The 20,032-nt window shown below is 49.4% G+C and overlaps 1 protein-coding gene across 2 annotated transcripts in view; it reads right to left on the reverse strand.

The window, feature by feature from the left end:
• Positions 1–8,688: 8,688 nt before the first annotated feature.
• Positions 8,689–20,032, reverse strand: part of WASF2 (WASP family member 2) — a 67,494-nt gene continuing 56,150 nt past the window's right edge. For both annotated transcript variants that reach the window (XM_081145880.1, XM_081145881.1), the window contains exons 5-9: positions 19,495–19,612; positions 18,324–18,454; positions 15,857–16,009; positions 13,635–14,149; positions 8,689–12,660 (exon numbers count right to left, since the gene is read on the reverse strand). In XM_081145880.1, coding sequence (XP_081002006.1) covers positions 12,503–12,660; positions 13,635–14,149; positions 15,857–16,009; positions 18,324–18,454; positions 19,495–19,612 — 1,075 coding nt within the window. In that variant the 3' untranslated portion in view covers positions 8,689–12,502. The remainder of the gene's footprint in view (positions 12,661–13,634; positions 14,150–15,856; positions 16,010–18,323; positions 18,455–19,494; positions 19,613–20,032) is intronic.

Below are 20,032 nucleotides of genomic sequence, written 5' to 3' on the forward strand. Positions count from 1 at the left end.
CCCCGAAGACCCAGCTGGTTCTGGAGTTCTAGGACATTGGGTGTTTCACAGGATTCTGTTCAGATCCCTGCAGAGCCCAGCTGGCTCCAGGATTCTAGAATGTTCAGATGGTCAGGGTTCCACTCAGAAATGTCCCACAGCCCAGCTGGCTTGGAGTTCCAGAATGCTGCTGGGTGTTTTACAGTGCCATTCCAAGTCCCTGGGCTTCCCCCTCCCTTGACCTTGTCACTTTGAGTTTCTGAGCTAGAGTTAGAGATGTTAGCCACTCTGTTGCCTAGATAGGAGAAAGAGAAAAAGATTTATCTATATATATGTGTGCACATATGAAGAGAATATTATTTATTTATTTATGAATTTATTTATAAGTATAAGGGGGAAAAAGAGACCAATACCTTGAAATCCAGACCATACCAGGGTACTCCCAGTCCCCACACCCCCATTTCTGACCTCAGTTCCTGGGGGGGGGGGGGGGAGAAAGAAACCACGTATTTTGTTAGTATTTTTGCTTACTTTTTATTGAAGAGATCATAGAAACCAGAGCCTCTTCCCCAGGCCCGCTCCTCTGGGGTTTGTGAGGGGAACACACCAGCCTCTGGTTTTTTATTTTTTTAAGAAGCCATCACCTGAGCAACCGAGAATTCCTCTGCGCTGGGGACCTGCTGCCCTCTGGTGGTGGTTTGAGGAAAACCAGCCTGGCCAAGCAGCCAGGACCAAACGTGGCAACCCCAACTCCACTCCAGCCTGGCGTCCAGCGCCACAGCCATGGCCTGGGAGCCAGGCCTCACTTTGAGGTGCCCTTAGAGGAGGCAGGATGCGAGCCAACACCTGACCCTCTCTGCCAATCTGGGTATGGCCCCCAGTGTCCCCTATTCCTGTCCCCAACCCAACCCTTAATAAAAGCTGATTTTGTAATATGTTTCTGTCTTTGTGTGTGGAGGGAGTGAAGTGGGGCCTGAGGTGGGAAAGCATGGAATGGGAGGATTAACCCACACCTGGGTGCCTGTTGGGGGCTGGAGATCCAGGGTGGAGTGTGGCTGGCAGGTGACACTCCCATCCCAGGATGCCAATCCAATGGGCCCCTCTGCTCATACCCGGGCACCACCAGACAAGGATACCACCTCCCCCTGGGGGATAGGAACCGGGATGCTGGACCTTCTTGGGTTGAGAATGTTCACATCCTGCCAACCTTAACTTTAATTTGGGGCTTTAGCATGAAGTATGTACTCAAAGCCTGTTAATTTCCTTTACAGCCCCTTTTAATCATGGTTGTGTACTGTGTGCTAGGCACTGTGCTAAGCATACTACACGTGTTACCTCATTTATGCCTAACAAGCATCCCAGGGCACAGGTAATATCTCCATTTTACAGATGAGAAAACTGAGGATGAGGCAGGTTTGGTGAATGGCCCAAGGGAACATATTTCCAGGACCTGTGCTCTTTCTTAGCCTCTCATCTCCTTTCCTTCCAAATCTGGGACCTAGGACATTCTGGACCCTGATTTGTGTTGGGGTTCATTCTCAGAGCCAGTGGCCACATTTGGGAAGTGGTTGGATAGGGTCTGGTCATTTTGGAACTAGAATAGCTTCTTTTTTATGCAAAAGTGAGTGATGGTAAGAGTATGTACCCTTGGGTGCATTTGAAGACATAAGTGTGCAGGACCCTGGTTTAAGGGATTTTGGAACCAGAAACAATGTGCTCACCAGGAAAGGGCAAGAACAGGTTGGGCGTGGCTGAAGAGGGAGCTCTGACTAGCCACACCTCCCAGCCTCCAGGGCCAAAGCCTGGAAGGGGCCCTCAGAGCATTCTGGCCACCCCTCCATTGCACAGCTGGGGAGTCTGAGGCTAGAAGAGGAACAGCCATTTGCTTAAACTCACACAGCTGTGCCAGGCTAGGACTCGGGTCTTTCTCTATTTCCCTAGGCAGAGCTCTTTTGCCTGGTGTACAAGACTCCTCCCCATTAGTGGTCACAGAAACCTAGGGCATGGACATGCCAGCCAGCAGGGGCTGGATCAGAGCTGGTAGAGAGCAGGACTGGCTGAGTTACACATGGGTCCAGTCGAGGCACAAAGTGGGGAGGCCCCACCAGGTCATATTGAGCCTTATCCTCTCTCCCCACCTTCCTGGAAGGTCCCTGGGAAAAGACCCTCATTCAGCAAGCCCCTCCCCCATGACAAGCTTTGGGCCAAACATTTCACACATCATCACAGGACCCAATGGGTTTCACTACTGCTCTCCCCATTTTACAGAAGAATAAGTTGAGGCTCTGGGAGTAATGGGCATTCATTCATGTACTGCTGTCCTTGTGGACAGCTTAAGTTCTAGCCGGGGGAGATAATAATAAAGTGCTAAGTTAAAAATATGGTAATATCAGAGAGTGATAAGTCCTCTGAGAAAAATAAAGTAGGGAAGGGACACAGGGAGTATGTGTGATAGTTAAATAAGGATGCCCAAGAAAGGCCTTACTGAAGGTGACATTTGATTTGCCTAAAGTTACACAGTTCATAAGAAGCTGAGCTGGGCCCTGGCCGGGTATTTTAGTTGGTTAGAGCATCGTCCCAATACGCCAAGGTTGCTGGTTTGACCCCTGGTCAGGGCACATAAAGAATCAACCAATGAATGCATAAATAAGTGGAGCAACAAGTTGATGTTTCACTCTCTCTCTCTCCCTCCCTCTCTCTCTCAAATCAATGCATAAAAAAATAAAAAATAAAAGAAGTTGAGCTCAGATTTGAATCCAGGTCCATTTGACTCCAAATCTATTCCTTTCCTGGTTGAGAGAGTGGGTCTCAGGAGCATCTCAGAAACAGCACACAAGTCCCGGTTGGGCGTGGCTCAGCGGTTGAGCATCGACCTAGGACCCAGGAGATCACGGTTCGATTCCTGGTCAGGGCTCGATCCCCAGTCGGGGGTGTGCAGGAGGCAGCTGATCAATGGCTCTCTCATCATTGATGTTTCAAATCTCTCTCCCTTCCTCTCTCTGGAATCAATAAAGAAGTATTTAAAAAACAAACAAAAAAACAGCACACAAGGAAACCATGGAAACCAGGGCAGGGAACTCTGACACTGGGCTGGGGAAGAATTGGGGGTCTCCAGGATATCCCTAGACTTTTGAGAAGAGTAGTATAGGGAAGGGCTTCTTTACTGCCTCCCCATGCTCCCCAGGAGCCCCAACCAAGGCTCAGAAGGAGAGACCAGTGCCCATCCTACCCGGGGCGGGCTTGGTCCTTGGCTTCCCCATCCCAGCTTCTGGCTTCAGGGCTCAGCAGGCCTTAATGCTGGCCAGCCTCCTATCTGGGAGGGCCTGTGGTGGACCCCCATGCTGTGGATCCCCCACTGTCTTTCTGTCAGTGTGGTTGTGTAGATATGAGGTATTTCAGGGGGCCTGTATCTGGAGTCTCTGCCTTGGGTCCTGGGCCCACCCTGAGGGGTGTCTCAATCTGCCTCTGAGTTGAAGCATGTGTGCCCATATGATGGCTTCTCCCTACTCCCAGATTCTTCAGATATATCTCAGGATCTTCCCGTACACCCACTTCCAGGAAGCCTCCTTGACCAAGCCCTCCTGTAACTGTGAAGATGTGATTTATACAACACACCTTGCTGCACTTCTGGCTAAACATTATAGAGAAGTCTTGCCTTCCTTGTGAGAATCTCTGGATTCTCAGGGGACCCCTGGAGGCAGGGCTGTGTGTTTCCCTTCCAACTGAGGGACATGTCCGCTCTCTGAAACTGAACCTTCCATGTCTCTTTCAGCTTCAGACTCATCTGGTGCTCAGCCTGGGGCTGCTCAGGACCGCATGCCTCTGTGTGTGTGTGTGTGTGTGTGTGTGTGTGTGTGTGTGTGTGTTGGGGGTGGGTAGCACAGACTTCCAGTGTGTGTGTGTGTGTGTGTGTGTGTGTGTGTGTGTGTGTGTTGGGGGTGGGTAACACAGACTTCCTGTGTGTGTGTGTGTGTGTGTGTGTGTGTGTGTGTGTGTTGGGGGTGGGTAGCACAGACTTCCAGCCTCTCTACCTCTGCCAGTTTTCCAACCCCATGCCTGATTTCACCTAGCTACAGAGGCCTAGGAGGGTGAGCTGGGCTCCCCGGACTGGGGGAGGCAAGGGCTGGGGCCCAGGGTCCTGCCTTCCTGCTGGGGTAGACCCTGGGCTGGAGGTGGGGCCCATCTCTCCCCTTCTTCCCAGGTCCTGTGTGGGGAAGGGGGGGCAGCCCGAGTGCTGAGCCCCTGCTGAGGCCATGACCGCTTCTCCCTGCAATAAGTGAGGAGACAGCAGCTATTAATATAAGATGAGTTCACAGGCTCACAGCTTCTGCAGGCTGGAAAACAGACTCCCGGGGCTGGGGGCTGCGGCAAGTCTGTCTGTCAGATTCTCTCCTGGAGCCTGGAGCCCTCCAGCCCCGCATAGCCCAGCTCCCTACATGCTGAGGCCTGTGTGTACACAGGCACATACACACAGGCACACATGTGGGGGGCCAGGCCCCTGGCTGTTCAGAGAACACACACATATACTCACCCAAACATGCATGTATAACCAGATGTATCTGCACACTGGCACATACATCCGTACACAGATATATCATTGCACACATGTAGACAGACCATGTCAACTTCATGTGCACATGGTTGCATGCAGGAACACACACTTGCCCTTGCACACATGTGTATAGACACAAACACAGACTTATCCTTGTATACATGTGTGCACTTGGGTCCAGACATGCATACCCAGACCCATTTACACACCATTGCACACCCACATATATAGACAGGAAACTGCACATGTATACAGATGGTATCCATAGTCATGTACACACATTAGCATACGGGACCGTATTTAATGACTTGAAGGCCAGTACATGCCCTTTTGCACACAGTATACACAGTTGCACATGCTCCCCACTGCTGTCAATGCTTAGCAATCATGAATTCACAGGCAGACCCTTGGTTTCTAGCACCATGGAGCTGAGGTGGTTCAACCTCCCCTCCCTGCCTCTCCCCTCCTCCAGTTTCATGACAGGCAGCTGCAGCTCCTGCCAACCCCAATGCCTGCCTTCTGGCTTCCCACCCCAGGGGTCCCCAGATCCCTGATTAACCCCCTCGCTAATTGGCCACCAGCCCCTCAACTTTGCTGCAGGCCTTCTTGGGAGCTGGGAGCGAGAGGCTGCAAATTGGCTAAGTAGGATGGATCTGGGGAATAGAGTGCAGGGGCAGGGTGAGGGTGCTGTAAGCACAGGGCCTGGCTGGATCCAGGTAGGGCACCCCCTATGCCAGGGCTGGGGAAACACCTACATCATGTTTTCTTAGGAGGGCCCTCCTCCGATTCACATGTAGACAGTCCCATGAAGCCATCCCTTCATGCACACTTACACACTCACCAGTCCTGTGCATGGCCATGCCCCACCCACTTCACACAAATGAAAAGTGAACATTTGCACATACCCGAGTACACTCATGAACAAACCCAGCAGGCATGCAAGCAAAATCTTACATGTACATCAATGCACCTGCCAGATATCCCAAGACAATTTATATGTACATAAAAACACACTTCGAGCCCCGGCTGGATAGCTCAATTGGTTATCGTCCTGCTACACCAAGGCTGCAGGTTTGATCCCAGGTCAGGGCACATACAAAAATCAAGCGATGATGCGTGAATAAGCAGAACCACAAACTGATGTTTCTCTCTCTCAATCTCTCTAAAATCAATAAACTTAAAAAACACACATTGCACTTTGCCTACACACACAAATGCAGTCACATGTACAGGCTTGCAAACACATACTTATAGGTTAACACTTGCTTATGAATGTTCTCCTAAGTATACTTGCAGGCATGCACGACCATACACCTACACATGTGAGTGCACACTGTGGGGTCCAGGCACACTTGTGCACCCCACTCACATGCATGTAAATAGATGAACAAGCTACCAGGTGACCACAGCATAGGGAGAAACCCCTGTAGCCTGCCTCTGGCTCTGCAGAGGGAAAGGAAGCTTAAGGCTGGTGCAGTCCACTGGTGGGGATGGGAATGGGGGGAACCCACCCAGGTTCCAAGCTGCCTTTTTCTACCTCCATGTTAATGCCTAAGCCTGGGTGCTCCTCTGAGTTCGTCTTAGCCTTCAGGGCTCCCAGACAGAAGGGCAGAGCTTCTGGCTTTAGCCTCTGTAGTTCCTGTCTCCTTGGCTCTGAGACCAAGCCCACAGGGTATTCTACTCTGTTGTAGGCAACCTGGGGCATTGGAAAGGGAGTTTCTATTTCCATGCCTGATACCACTTGCTGTGTGACTTTGGGCAAGTTGCTGTGCCTCTCTGTGCCCCTTTTCCTCAACTGTAAAATAGGAATAAAAAGCTTTGTGTTGGTAATCCTCCTAGGACTGGTCTGAGGAGTCCATGGGGTCATCTTTATGAATGTGCTTTACTCAGGCACACACATCTGGGGGAGGTATTAGTTCTCAAGACGATGAGATGCCAGAGTGGAAAGGCCTGCTTATGTCATCACGGTCAACTCCTCACTGAATAGGTGAGGCCCACAAAGGGAACAGCAAGGTGGGAGCCTAAAGAGCTGACTTTTGACCTCAGCCAGTAAGTCTGCTCCTCTCTACGTATGTATGTGAGCAAGTGTGTGCACAGCTGCCGAGGTAAGGGCGGAGATACTGACTGCTGAGACGGAAGTGCGCTATGCAGGACTCCTGGCACCCTGGTACTGACAATTCTACCACGTGGCTTCTTTGGGTGTGAAAGGCCTTTTCTGTCCTCCAGCTACAGAGCCCTCTCTAGGCACCCTCATCTCCTGGGGCTGAGAGGTAGTCCATGGTGAGCACCCGAAAATGTTGAGTCTTGTGATCTAGCATGGAACTAGCTGACAACCACCCATAGAACTTCCAGGAAATAGAGCCAGATTGCCCTGGCCACTGGGTGGCCAGGAGGGGGCAGTGAGAAACTGGCAGTGTGGAGGGGTGGCTCCCAAGCACTTTTTGTGAGGTTTGCCTGTGATTATGTGTATTCCTGTAACTGTGTGCGGATCTGTGTCCTTGTTTGCACAAGAGCACGGCTCTGCGTGTATGCCAGTGTCCCCGGGCCTGGGTTCTCGTGTGCCCACTCACATGAATTGATGTCTATTTGAGTGTGCATGAGTGTGCATCTGAACAGGTGTGTGTGCACATACTAAGTAGTGTGTGTCTGTGGGAAGCCCTATCTGGTACCTAGAGGAAATTTAGGGTGCAAGTACTTCCAACTCTAAAGGTCTACAACAGCTGGGCTCTCAGTTTAGCTCACTTGATTTCAAAGCAAAAACAAAATTAACCATTACCTGGAAGTGGGTAGACAAGGGAAAACCTTTAACATACCCCTTAGGACACTAAAGACCTTGATTCTAGATGGAGAGATTCTGAAAGCTGTTTAAGTTGCATGAACAGAGAATGAGCTCTGGCTGGACACCCATGCTCGAAATGTGGCATTGTTTCTGGCCAGCTATGTGATCTTAGGCAAACTCACTTTACCCCCTTGAACCTGTTTTTCTCATGTATAATAAGGGGGACCCTTGCTTGCCTCATAAGGTTGAAATAAAATGTATGCAGATTGGGGCAGGTAGTAGGCACTCAGTAAATGCTTCTTATTCTCAGCATTGGCTCAAGAGGTGAAGCAACCTGCACAGGCTCACAGCTCCAAGTGGAGAAGCCGAAATTTAAGGTTGGGCCTCCTGCTTCCCAGAACCACATTCCTTCCCTCCGATTCCCCAGCAAGGGCGGCTCCCGGCACCACCATTTTGTCTTCTCCCAGGGCGGGCGGCTGGCTGCCTGTCAGTCACCAGCCTTGAGAAGCCAAGTGCTGACTAAACACAGGCCTGAGTAGGAGGGTGGAGTGAGGGGCTCCACAGGGGCCAGCGGCTCCCAAGCCCCCTCCCCTGCACTCCCACCTTCGGCAATGAGCTGAGCGGCTGGCGCAGTTGTTGACAATTCAAAACTTCTGCCCCTTCTCCCGGGATGCCAGTGGGTGACTCTCTCTGAACAGCAGGTATGACCAGCGGAGTCACCAACCCTCCTCCTGCCCCTTTCTTCTGCTGGGCCCGGAACTGGATGTCTGTTCGTAAATTATCCCCAGGGACAGTTACCCGCAGCAGCTGTGCTCGGTACAACCACAACCGTTGCTTCCTGGGTAGGTCATTTTTTGGGTCAGAATATAAACCCAGCCCCCTCGCCTGGGAGAGGGGTGTGCAGCAGCCTAAACCTTTTATTGGATTCCATTGTAAATCATTCTATTTAAGGTAAGTTGCTTGGGTCTGAGAAGCAGACAAGATGCCGGCCAGATGTTGGGAGGCAGCATCAGCATTCAGGCTGTGCTCCTCTCTTGCCTGACACAAGGAGTTACCAGCAGCTCATCTCCCCTGGTCCCAGCATACTTCCCTCAGCTAGCTGAGGGAAGCCTGGGGATTGGGGTGTTTAGGTCCCCAATTTGGGCTTCCTGCTAAATCAAAATGTTTTTCAGCCTTCATCCCCACCTCCCGAACAGGGTGCACCATCCACACCCAGAGGCCTGCTGCCCTCTGAGCCCACCCACACTGGACCTCCCTCTGGGGCTCTGGCCACCACCTGTGGCTCTCAAAGTTGCCTAAGCACTTCTCCCATTAAACACACACACACACACGCACGCACGCACACACACACACACACACACGCACACACAACCAGAGGTGGCTGAGTGGCTACAAAGATTTTATCAAATTATTTAAAACATTGGCATTTATGTATTCACGTGTATACAGTTACATGGAATCTTCAGGTCACTGGGGAACTAATGCAGTATACGTGAGCCTGACAGGGAAGCAAATGAGACCAGGCTTGGAGCCACAGGGCTTTAAAAAACTGGACATCCTTCTAAGGACCTGGGAGTAGTAGGGCAAAGGGAAAGGGTCACTTAGGTGTTTGGCTTAACCCCACTGCTCAGGTCTTTAACTGATGTTCCTTTCCCATACTCAGGGAAAAGGGACCCATTTTCAGACTGTATCCCCACTATGTTATGTGCTCACTCCCTGAAATCCTGATGTGGCAAAGACACCCAAGAATCCACTGGAATAGGTACGTATAAGTGTTTATGTCAGAGAAAAGAAGGCACTTTGGGAGCATTACGGTCACTCTCCTACATGTCATTCTAGACAGTAAGTAAAAATTGGTTAGTTTCTCGAGTGAACTGAGTAAAGTTAATACAATAACACTGTTCCCTAGCACCCACTGAGGCACAGAACAAAGTGCGTCTCTGGGTAACACCTGGTTCCCAGGTCAGCCAGACCCCAGTAGAGCTCAAAGCCTGATACCCCTAGGAAGTCTGATGTCTCCTGAGCAAAAGCCCCATCCCCAGGCCCTGAAGTCTGGTGAGGGGGGCTGCACTGGGAGACACAAGGAGAGCAGAGCTAGGACACGGTGGGAATGCTTAAGCAGGGTCAGCAAAGCCACAGAGACCTCAATCTGTCCAAGCTGGCGCTGCAGAGCCGGAGGATTGGCGCCACGGGAAGAGATTTCACATTAGCCCTGACAACACCGCCTCAGCTCTGCAGTGACATTGGCCAGGGTCGTTTCTGAGGACGCTTGAGCTTCTGGAGGCAAGCTGGAGCTTGGGTCCACTGCTCTGAGCTTCCAAGGGATCAAGAGCCTGCCCCCTCCCTGAGGCTGCTCCTTTGGAATGTACTCATCTCACAGCCTGGGCAAAGTCACCAATCACTTCTGACACTGCCCCCTGGTCTGAAGTTGAGCCCCTGGGCCACAGGAATGGAGGCAGGTCCCCTGGGCTGAGCAGACCAGGAAGGGAGGTGGTTCCTTGGCTTTGGCGCTTAAAAGTCCTTATGGGTAATTGTTCCAAGGGTTTACCAGCCTCGGCCCAGTTTAAATAATCACTAAACTTTGCATTCTACAATTACAGGATTCTAAAGACACATGATTACCTGCATAGGGTCCTTTATCATCTTAAAGGGCTCTGGGTTTAAAGAAGCATTTTTGGGGGTGTACCAATGCATAAATAGAGCCCAGATGACTGGGTCCCAGCCCACCCCTCCCCCCACCCCCCAGATGAGGAGGCATCGCAAGGCCGGCTGCTACAAAGCTCCGAGCTTGGCTGCATAGATTTTAATGAGAACGTCAGGCAGAGCTGTGCTGTTGCTCTCCGGGACTTGCAGATCATTACCAAACCAGCTGTAGGATGAGAACACAGCACATTGAAACCCTAGGAGGTCACTGAGCTAATGATCTAATCCTACCTTCCGCAGGCAGGCAGTGCCCCTCCCCACCTCCTCCTGCCCCCAGACCTTTCCACGGTGGACTGTCCATTCCAGAAGCCAGGCCAACACCACCCCCTTCAAGGTCAGAGCAGAATGATAGCAAATGGCACTGGCTCTCCCTTTTTCCAGAAAGGAGGGGGATGGGGTAATTTAGTCAAAGCCATTAGGCCCAAACCCTGCCTGGCCAGGCCCCAGGGCTCCTATTTGGGAGAACCACTACCCTCTGCCTGTCACTCCAGCCACTCCTGGGCTGCAGCCAGGGGCACCTTCAAAGGCCATTTTAGGGTTCTGAAGAATGTACCTTTAGCTTCCAAAGTGCAAGGTGGGAAGCAAGGCAGGGGCACACAGCATGGTATGCTGAGCACTAGAGCCAGGTGCCGGCCATGTGCCAGAGACACCTGACGTGGGTGGGGGAGGGAGGAGGGCACTCTGGAGCAGCCCCAGCAGGAGGGCATGCAGGCCCTACAGGCCCTAGTTCAAGGAAAAGGCGGCAGAGGGGGAGCATTCAGCTGGGCACAGCAGCAGTACCCATGATTACACACTCTCCTCACGCCGGAGGGGTTTATGAGGGCTTTGGCAATTACTACAACCATTTGCTGTGCGGGGTAGAGACAGATCCTGTTTCTCTTTGTTTCAGGGCTCTGAAAGCAGGAGAAGCCAGGAGGAGCCGGTTTCAGCATAAGAGGCTACACAATAGTTAGAGCAGAAGAAACCTCACTGCTGGCCAAAGCTGACCAGTTTTTTTCTGAATAATAGCACCTGTGTATTAGCTCTGGGAAAAGGGGGGGAGGAAGGGAGGGAACATCACTGTGTGTAGTGAGGAGGGGAGCTGGAAACAAGACCCAGAGTCCCTCTGCTTTATAGCCCTCCTCGCGGCTGCCAGGCCCTCCAGGCAGCTACCTGCTACGGCTGCCAGCCTGAGGGACTGCAGTTTCTACAGTTGGCAGAACCTAAGCTAAAACTGGGGAAATAAAATGGGGAGGAGCTGAAGAGGAATTGAAAACAGCACCTGTCAAAGCTGCCCACCCCCTTCCTTCTCTCACTACCTCTAGTCCCCCAAAACGGCAGCTCCCAAGGCCATGTGGTTGGTTGGCTGGTGATAGCAAAGGGGAAGCAAAGAATTATGAGAGGTTCTGAAGGTCTGAGCAGCACTGACAGGCCCAGCACAGGTCCTGAGACCTCCTGCTGGGCTCCCCAGCCATGGTGAGGTCTGAAGCAGCACAGAGCCAAGACTGCTCTGCCCAGGCTCCAGCAGGTACCCATTATTTGGTCCCAGAAAGCACAGGTGACTTGGAATCAGAAACCCTGGGCTCTAGCCTTGTCACGATCCAACTGTGTCATCTTGAGCAAGTCACTTCCCATCTCTAGACTTCACCATCATTAAGAGGGTAGGACCCAAGGAGTCCCACCATTCTTCCAGTCCTGCATTTCCAAGTCTCTAAGCTTGGCTCCTGACATCCAGCAGAGGCCCAGATCCCTGTGTGTCAGGGCTAGTTTGGTCATGGGTATTAGAGGTCAGAACTGGGCTATGGTGCCAGAGGCACCTGGTGGCAAGGGAGGGGCATTTAAAGGACACCCAAACACCACACTCAGAAGGGGGAGACTGGGAGGGAGGCAAACACCTCAGTCTTCATAAAGGCATCATTCTGGGCAGAGGTGATAAGGCCTTCTTTAGGGGCTTGATGGGGATCCAGATACAGAAACAGCTTAGCAAAAGGCAGCCTCACTCTTATTGGGGCAGAAGGGTGCAACAGTCTGGCTCTTGGGGCATGTGGCCTGCTCTGACCTCTCAGTGCATGGGAAAGGGGCCAGCTGTGTCCATGCAGGCTTTAGGACCACAATGTGGCTGGCATTATTCGAAGTAGCTGAGGGCAAGGATTTTGGGAGAAGACCACAGTAGAAAATGGCTTCTAGGGAAAGGCACCAACTCCAATTTAAACCCATTCAAAGGGATCAGCTTTGGGGTTTTCCTTTCTCTTCAAGATGCAACAGTCACTTGAAGGAAAGAGGGAACATCTCAGCTGACCCTCAGATACTCCACGGGGCATGACTGTGGAAGGTGGGAAATACATGCTGATTTGGAGGAAGCACTTGGATATATCTTTGGTAGCTTCAGGAAGGCTTTGGCCCCTTGAAATTCTTTTTTCCTCCCCCTTCCCCCATGGAACTATTGGGGGTAGGCATCAAAAAAGGCAGGTAAGAAGAAAAGAAAAGAGGTGGGCAGTAGGCAGGAAGAGTTAATCCGACCAGTCGTCCTCATCAAACTCAGAGGAGTCATCTTCTGAGTCACTGTACTCAACAGCAATGCGACGTGACAAGATGGTGGCCACGTCATTGCCCACGACATCCCGCTTCTCTTGTTCCTGCTGCTCCTCAACCCTCCGCAGTTGAAAGCCTGGTGGAGAGAGAGACAGAAGGGTTAAGAAGATGAGTCAGTCTCAGAATCCATCCAAGACTGAGGAAGGGGGAATGGCCACTGGCAGGCAGAATATGGGAAAGGACAGCACAAAAGAAGGATCCTCTGGGAAAGGAGGAAGCAAGAAAAAAATAAAGATGAAGGTTTATGAAATGGTGGCCCCAGTGCTATAGGTGGATCTGAAAGAAGCCTGCCATTCCTCCCCATTTCCAGCTCTCAGACTGGGGAGGACAGTACTTCTCATGAGTGGGGACTGGCCACTAGCCCCTACCCAGCAGGTACACAGTCTGCCCCATTCATTGATTACCACAGAGCTCAGATGCCCTAGGTTGTCTCCTCTAGACAATCCTTCAGTTCCTTGGGGATCCCAAACAGAAGAAACCACTCTAGTCCCTTTGTGCCAGACCTGGCCTCTGACAGAAAGAGAATAAATGCTCCATGAGGGTGAGATGATGATGAGGGAGGGGAAGGAGGAGGGGAGAAAAGGTGACAAAAGAGGGACGAGGGTAGGAAAAAAGGGGGAGAAGGAAATGGGTGAGAAAGAGGGAAAGAGAGTAGGGAGGGAGGATAGGAAAGGCAACAAAGGAGGGACAAGAAGTGATAGTCCAGCTGAAGAAGTACCTTCTAGGACAGTGATTCTTGTTTTTCTCTGGGGCATGAAATGGATACACATACACACACACACACACAAAGCACACATTTTCAAGGAATTCAAAGATCGCAGGTTAAGAATTCTTTACTTTAAACCAGGGCGGAAAGAAATCTAAATCCCCACATTTTTAGGGTGAAGTCTTTCTTCAGGCTGACCCCTAGGCCTGAGGTCCCAATCTCTCCTTATCCAATGAAAGCTACTCGCTGGGAAAGGCACAGAACCCCGCACCCAACCTCAAATCAGTCGCCCCAGCTGCAGAAAGACAACACTTCATGGTCCCAAACCCACCACTGGGGTTTACCTTGACGGATGGCTGAAAGCAGGTCGCTGCGGGCATCACTCACAGGAGGCAAGGAGGACTTGGACTTGGGTGTATCAGAAAATGGTGGTGGTGCGGCAGGCTGGCCATCTGCACCACTGTAAAGGAGAGGAGGTGGCCCAGGAGGAGGAGGGGGAGGGGGAGGGGGAGGTGCTCCTCCTGTTGGCTGGGATAAGGGAAGTGGTGGCAGAGTTGGGTAGTCAGCTGCCGGTGGTGGGGGAGGAGGGGGAGGGGCAGCAAAATCAGGGTGAGGTGGGAAAGAGGGTGGTGAAGGTGGTGGTGGGGTCACTGGGGATCCAAATCCTCCAGGTGGTGGTGGGGGAGGGACGTTTATCATCGGAGGTGGAGGCGGAGGGGCAGAGGGAGGAGTATAGCTGGCTTTGAGGCCGGGTGGAGAGCCCAGAGGAGGAGCTGGTGGTGGATGGCTTGGGCTGACCACACTGGATCTTTTGGGTCCAGCTAAGCCAGATGCCCTTTGGTTGTTGTCCACTGGGTAGCTAAAAGGACAAAGAAAAAGACCCACCATCACTTTCAGGATGCAAATAGCCGCCTATAAGCCTAGGTTCATTTTGGTTGACTATATCATTTCATTTTGGTTCAAATAGAAAAAAAAATCTGGAATGGTCAGAACAGACCAATAATGAAATGGGCAGGTAAGGTAATGAGCTTCCCATAAGTAGAGGGGTCTAAGCAGAAATTGAGCAAAACTACCTAAAAGAAGACAACTTGGGATTCCTATATCAGGTAAGGGCTGACCAAGATCACCTTGTAGGTTCCTCTCAAACCTTTCAGCTCTCCAAGGAAAGTCACTCTCCTGAACCCCCCTCTAATAGGAATGGTCAGTTTAATCCTGGAGCCATGACTACAAAGGCATGCAAGAAAGAACTGGAATAAAAATTCAAACACCACCCACCCACCCTCTGTTCCTCAGGCTATTAACATTCACTAGATCTCATGAGGGCAGGAACCCAAGCAAAGCTGACCAAACCTGAGCAGGGTACAGATTTAGGCAATGGCACTTTCAGTGTTCATGTGTAAAAACTTGAGAAAGAATGGAGGGTCCAAGGGTCAGCAGAGACAGGAAATGAATGTGTCACCAGACTTGACCCGGGCAGAGAGACGATTAAGGGGCACCTCTCCTGGGTCTGGTATGCTCGGCTGTAGGGTCACAGGCCACGTGTGAGGCTGAGGGCTTCTTTTTCCACCTCTGTATCTGCCCTGCACTAACAGGTAGTCCTCAGAACAGCATCCATCTTGCAGTTTTCCACAGACCTTCAAGCCTAGCTGCATCTGACAGGGCAACTGGCAGCAAGTGATTTGGGAGGCAGAAGGAGATCTGGGATTAGTGGTTTTAAGAGGCAAGAAGAATGGGGCTGGGGATGGGATGCTTAGAGCATTGCTTCAGGTTTCCATCTGAGGAAACCTCAACATATCCAATCTCTGACTGAACAGTGTCCAAGGAGAAAAGTGTAGCAGGTACCAGAAAGAGAAAAGTAAACAGATCTGAAGACTCCTTAGAGCTCTTGTCAACCATTACTTGCTAACTCTTCCCAACCTCTGACTGAACAGTGACAAATATCAGGGGCACTGACAAATATTAAAATGAACAGATTCTAAGTTTCATCTCTCTTTTCCCTTTGTTTCATTCTTTCTGGAGATTCTATCCAACAGTGAAACGAACCAGAAGCAACAAAAGAAAAAGGTGACCATCTGCTACGTTCTTAGATAACTGGACAAGGTGTCATAAACCTTTTATGGAGAGCAAATTATACCACTTCAATTCAGGATGAGTTAAAGCTAAGTAAAATACGAGCGATAAGGTGGTAACTTCTAGCTTTTCAGATATAACTAGTAGTAAAGAACACAGGCTCTAGGGTCAGACTGACCTGCTTTCCAATCAGGTTAGACTCTGCTTCTTATTGGCTCAGTGACCTTAGGTAAGTTCATTGACCTCTCTGTGCCTTGCCATTTACTCTTACGTAAAATGGGTACCTATCTCAAGATGACCCTTGTAGGGGGATTTAGTAACATATACTGTTTGGTATAATGCCTGGTACCTTACAAACACTTGATAAAAATTATTTCAATTATCTAGACAGATTTGCCTGAAGTTATTTTAGTGGTCCTGGCCTGGATTTGGAACCCTTATTTTGTTCTTGAGTTTTTAACCACCCAGCGTGGATGGAAAAGGTATCACCATTTACCTGAATTCTGCTGGTGGCGGAGGCAAGCTGTCCTCAGAGAAGGAAGAAGGTAGAGAAGTGGAGTCTGACTGTGGTGGTGGTGGGTAGTTGCTTGCATCCATATTTTCAACAGAGCCAATACTGCCATTCTGGTACACCAAGGTGGGTGGATATCTGACAATGAACCCAATGAGAAAACTGTCAGTAAAAAGTCTGAATGAGCCCTTGCCAGTGTGGCTCAGTTGGTTGGACATTGTCCTGTGCACTGAACATTTGCCAATTTGATTCCCAGTCAGGGCACATGCCTGGAATGTAGGGGGAGTGCAGGAGGCAGCTATCAATGTTCAGCTCTCACATCTATGTTTATCTCTTTCCCCTCTCCCGTCCTCACTCTCTAAAAAGCAATGAAATAAATTTTTCTAAAAAGTCTGAGTGATACTCTCCTTTTCTTAAAAGACCCCATACAAATGCATTTGATACAAAAGCTATTAGGAGAAATAAAACAAATGTATTCCCCATATAGTTTCTGTTATACTGAAATTTTATTTTAGGACTAAGAATTCTATTGTTACCATCTCCCAGGAATTTCTGCTGGATTGTTTGTAAGAATGGGATTCAACCCCGATTATCAAAACTGGATTCTCAGCATTGGTCTTGTCAAACCCAGCAGTTCTTTTAAATCCTCTCCCAAATGTTAGGAACAGCCTATACCCAAATCCCAAAGTCTGTCTGTGGCAAAGGGCAAAGCCAAGCCCCAAGGCTAGTGAGCTAGCTGTAAACACGTGACTGGCACACAGCCTGGTTTTGAGGTCGGCAAGCCTCTGGAGTGCTCAAAGACCAAGGAGGCATTTGACTGTAAAACCAAGCTGAGAAAATCCAAGGTGCTGCGTGGTTGTTAGATGTGGTCTCTCCGCCAGCACTCTTATCAATAACAAAATGAGCTGCCAATTAAAGTAGGGTACTATGGCTTGCCTCATGAAAACCTGCCCCTCAGAGCACTGGGCCTCGGGTGAATTTGCTCTGAGTGAACAACAAACCTCCAAACAAGCACAAAAACACCAAGTGGCAGCTAGCAAAATGTGGCCTATCATGCCCCGCCCCCTCCACCATTGTTGGCCTCTAAAGAAAGCATCTAAAATAGACCCCAGGGAGAACAGAGTTGGAGGGAACTGAATCAAATGATGTTTTGATGTGGAAAATACTTAAGGCCTAGAGCACTATAGGCTTGGCACATCTCTTTATAGGTTCATCAACAAGCATGTCCAGGTAGACCAGCCATGCAGCCCAATTCCAAATCTCTTGGAGAACAGGGAAATGGGAGGCAAAGTCCTTATTTTCACCAACCCAGTTCCACACAAAAATACAAAATACCAACCCCACAAAATAGTTGGCACACCATGAACATGCGAGCTTTTGGCCTTAAGAGTCACTGAACCTATGACAAGGGCCTGTCTGAACAGGATGGGACACCATAGAATAAAATGGCCCTTTTGCTGGGAGGTGAAGGTAATGGAGGACCCTCAGGGCTGATTTCCCTGTAGAGAGAAAGGTTCGTTTTTCCTCTCACCATCTTCATCACTCATTAAAACAAATCTCTTAATCCAGGAAGAACAAGTGTCAGAAGTGTCAAGATTTTTAAAAGTCAAAATGTTCATGGTAGAGTTATTTCTAAATGCAAGAACAACCCAATTCTTTCCTTTTATCATTCCTAGACACCCAGCATGGGCTGGCATGGTCCTCTGACAGTCAGGATGCAAAGTATTTAGGGGAAAAGCCAGGGCGACATTCACACCAAGCAGTAGTGCTGACTTGACTTTGAATGTCACACAGGTTGGACACTAGGATAAGCATCGAACCAAGCTTTAAGACCATTTTTTTTCCTTTTAGACCTCTAGTGTGATCTGGTATTAGGAAATGGGGTCAGACTGACATCTACTATTTCTTCATGGAGATATATAGCCTCAATACTGGCTGAGCGACCTTTCCCACACTGTCTCTGAGGCCTGCTTTCAGTCCCTTGGCCAGCTTCTCTCCTGAGACTGACAAAGGCTGACTGAAAAGTTGCTTTGGTGATGTGTACAAATTCTCTTCCTGGCCCTCCCCATTCTTGTGAAAGGCCCAGCTCTTAGGCACTACCTTCAAATCAATGTTCTAGAGGCAAAGGGCTCCCAAGACCACTTTTCTTCCCTATAGTCTTTACTTTGAGGAGCTTAGACATGCCAGTGTGGGCAGAGCAAGGGCACTAGAAGCCATGGGTTTTGTTTTCCAGACCACTTTGGTCACTTCATGTAAACTGCTGAGTCTTGACTAATTTAGCAAATTTTAATCACCAGATGGATGCACTTTAAAGTAGCTGATTAACAGTGGTATCAATCTAAGCCATACAGCCAGACTTCAGGGGGTGTGAAAGGTATCACACTAAAGCTGTCAGACTAAGGTCCCCAGCCCCTTCAAAGAATGCTACCAATAGTAAAAAAGCATCACCTACCCAGAAGGCCCCAGCTTTTCTTTAGATTCCACAAATTCTTGTCCCATCTTCATTTTCTCCCACTCTTCCTTACGTGTCTTGATTTTACGTGGGTTTACATTCCCTCGATTTGGATTATCTTTCTTTTCTTTCTATAATGAAAATAAACAGGAAATCCTTTGTAAAACATTTTCCAAAGTTCTTCTCTAAAATTCCATCCACCTTCATGGGTGCACACCCAAGAGATGATTTGCCTAGACAACATAGTAACTACAGAATTTATAGAATTACTGCATTTGGAATGACACAGAAGTCACCTAATCCAAACCATCTTCTGAGCTCAAACACATTTGCTCAATTCCACACTGAAACACCTCTAGTGATGGGAAACCCACTACCTTTTTGGGTAACTTATTCATGTTTCTGAGCAGCTCTAATTGTTAGGAAGTTAGTAAATAGCTATTTGTTGTTCACTCTGCCACAAAGGTCAGTCGAGAGAGATGAGAAGTAATGACAGCTGTAGATATCTGGGGTAGATATAAGGAAATAGTTAAAAAAAACACCCAAAACAACCAATGAGGGTTTCTTCAGCCTGTGCAGCTACACTAGCCCCTGGCACTCTCTTGGGCCTCCTGGCAGCCATGCTAATGGGATTGTGAGGTTGCAATTGGTAGGTCATATATGCTTATACACATCACTGGGAGTCTAAGGGGAGAGGAGCATCTCCCCAAACTAGGCCTATCCCCCCAGCCCCCCACCTGCCCCCACACACACCAGTAGTGAAGGTGTTAAACTGGTCCTGTTGCAAATCAAACACTGTAGAGCCTTGTGCTGATCTCTGAGAAATGAGCTGCAAAACTGGCAGGGAAGGGACTAGCCTAGTTTGAGTGTCCAGCAGAGTCAGGTGCAAATTGCAAGAGAAATAAATGGTGAATAGAAAAGTCAATTTCTAAAACTCAGTCTGAATATACTCAATTGTTAATAGCACTGGGGGGAACAAACACATTTTTGGTGTGATTTATACTTTCATCTTGGTTGTGCTTAGAGTGGACACATTTTTTTAAGAGTTTCACCTGGCATCCAAGCAAGCAGCAACTCAGAATGATTACTTCACATAAGACTGGCTTCCTTTTTATCCCCCCTCCACAATCGTGCCTACTGATGTGCAGAACAGAGGCCCCTTTCCCCTCACCCTATGCTTTCTCTTCTCTTTCATGATATCCTTGGTGTCCTGCAGCATCTTCTCCTTCCAAAGATCAAAGAAGTACGAAGGGTCTGTGTAGAATTTGAGTGCCTCTTTCCCATCGTCCCTGGGATAGAAATGAAGACAAGTAGCTGTCAGTAGACAGATGAGCTCCTAACCAAATCCAATATTCCAAATACCTACCAGTTAGCAGTTTTTACACTCAGGAATCAAGTCATTCAAATTGATTGCATACTTCCTCTCCCATACCAGCGTTTCAATGCCCCTTGAATGCCACCTCTTTATTTATCTGGCTTTTAAAGAACCTTAGCCTTACTTTCAATTCCTGGTAGAGGAATTTGCATGGTCAGGGCAAAGAATGGGCCATAGCAGCAGGGATCCCGATTATTTTTAATGATCTGCATAGCCACAGACATCTCCTTGAGGATATCCTGATATCTTGGCACATCAGAGGGGATTTCTGCCACTGGTTCCCTCTCCCCACACCAATTACCCTACAATCTCTAGGAAGCATTAGTGGCCTCCC

This window comes from Miniopterus schreibersii (genome assembly GCF_964146895.1).
Source record: "Miniopterus schreibersii genome assembly, chromosome: 8".
Taxonomy (NCBI): Eukaryota; Metazoa; Chordata; class Mammalia; order Chiroptera; family Miniopteridae; genus Miniopterus; species Miniopterus schreibersii.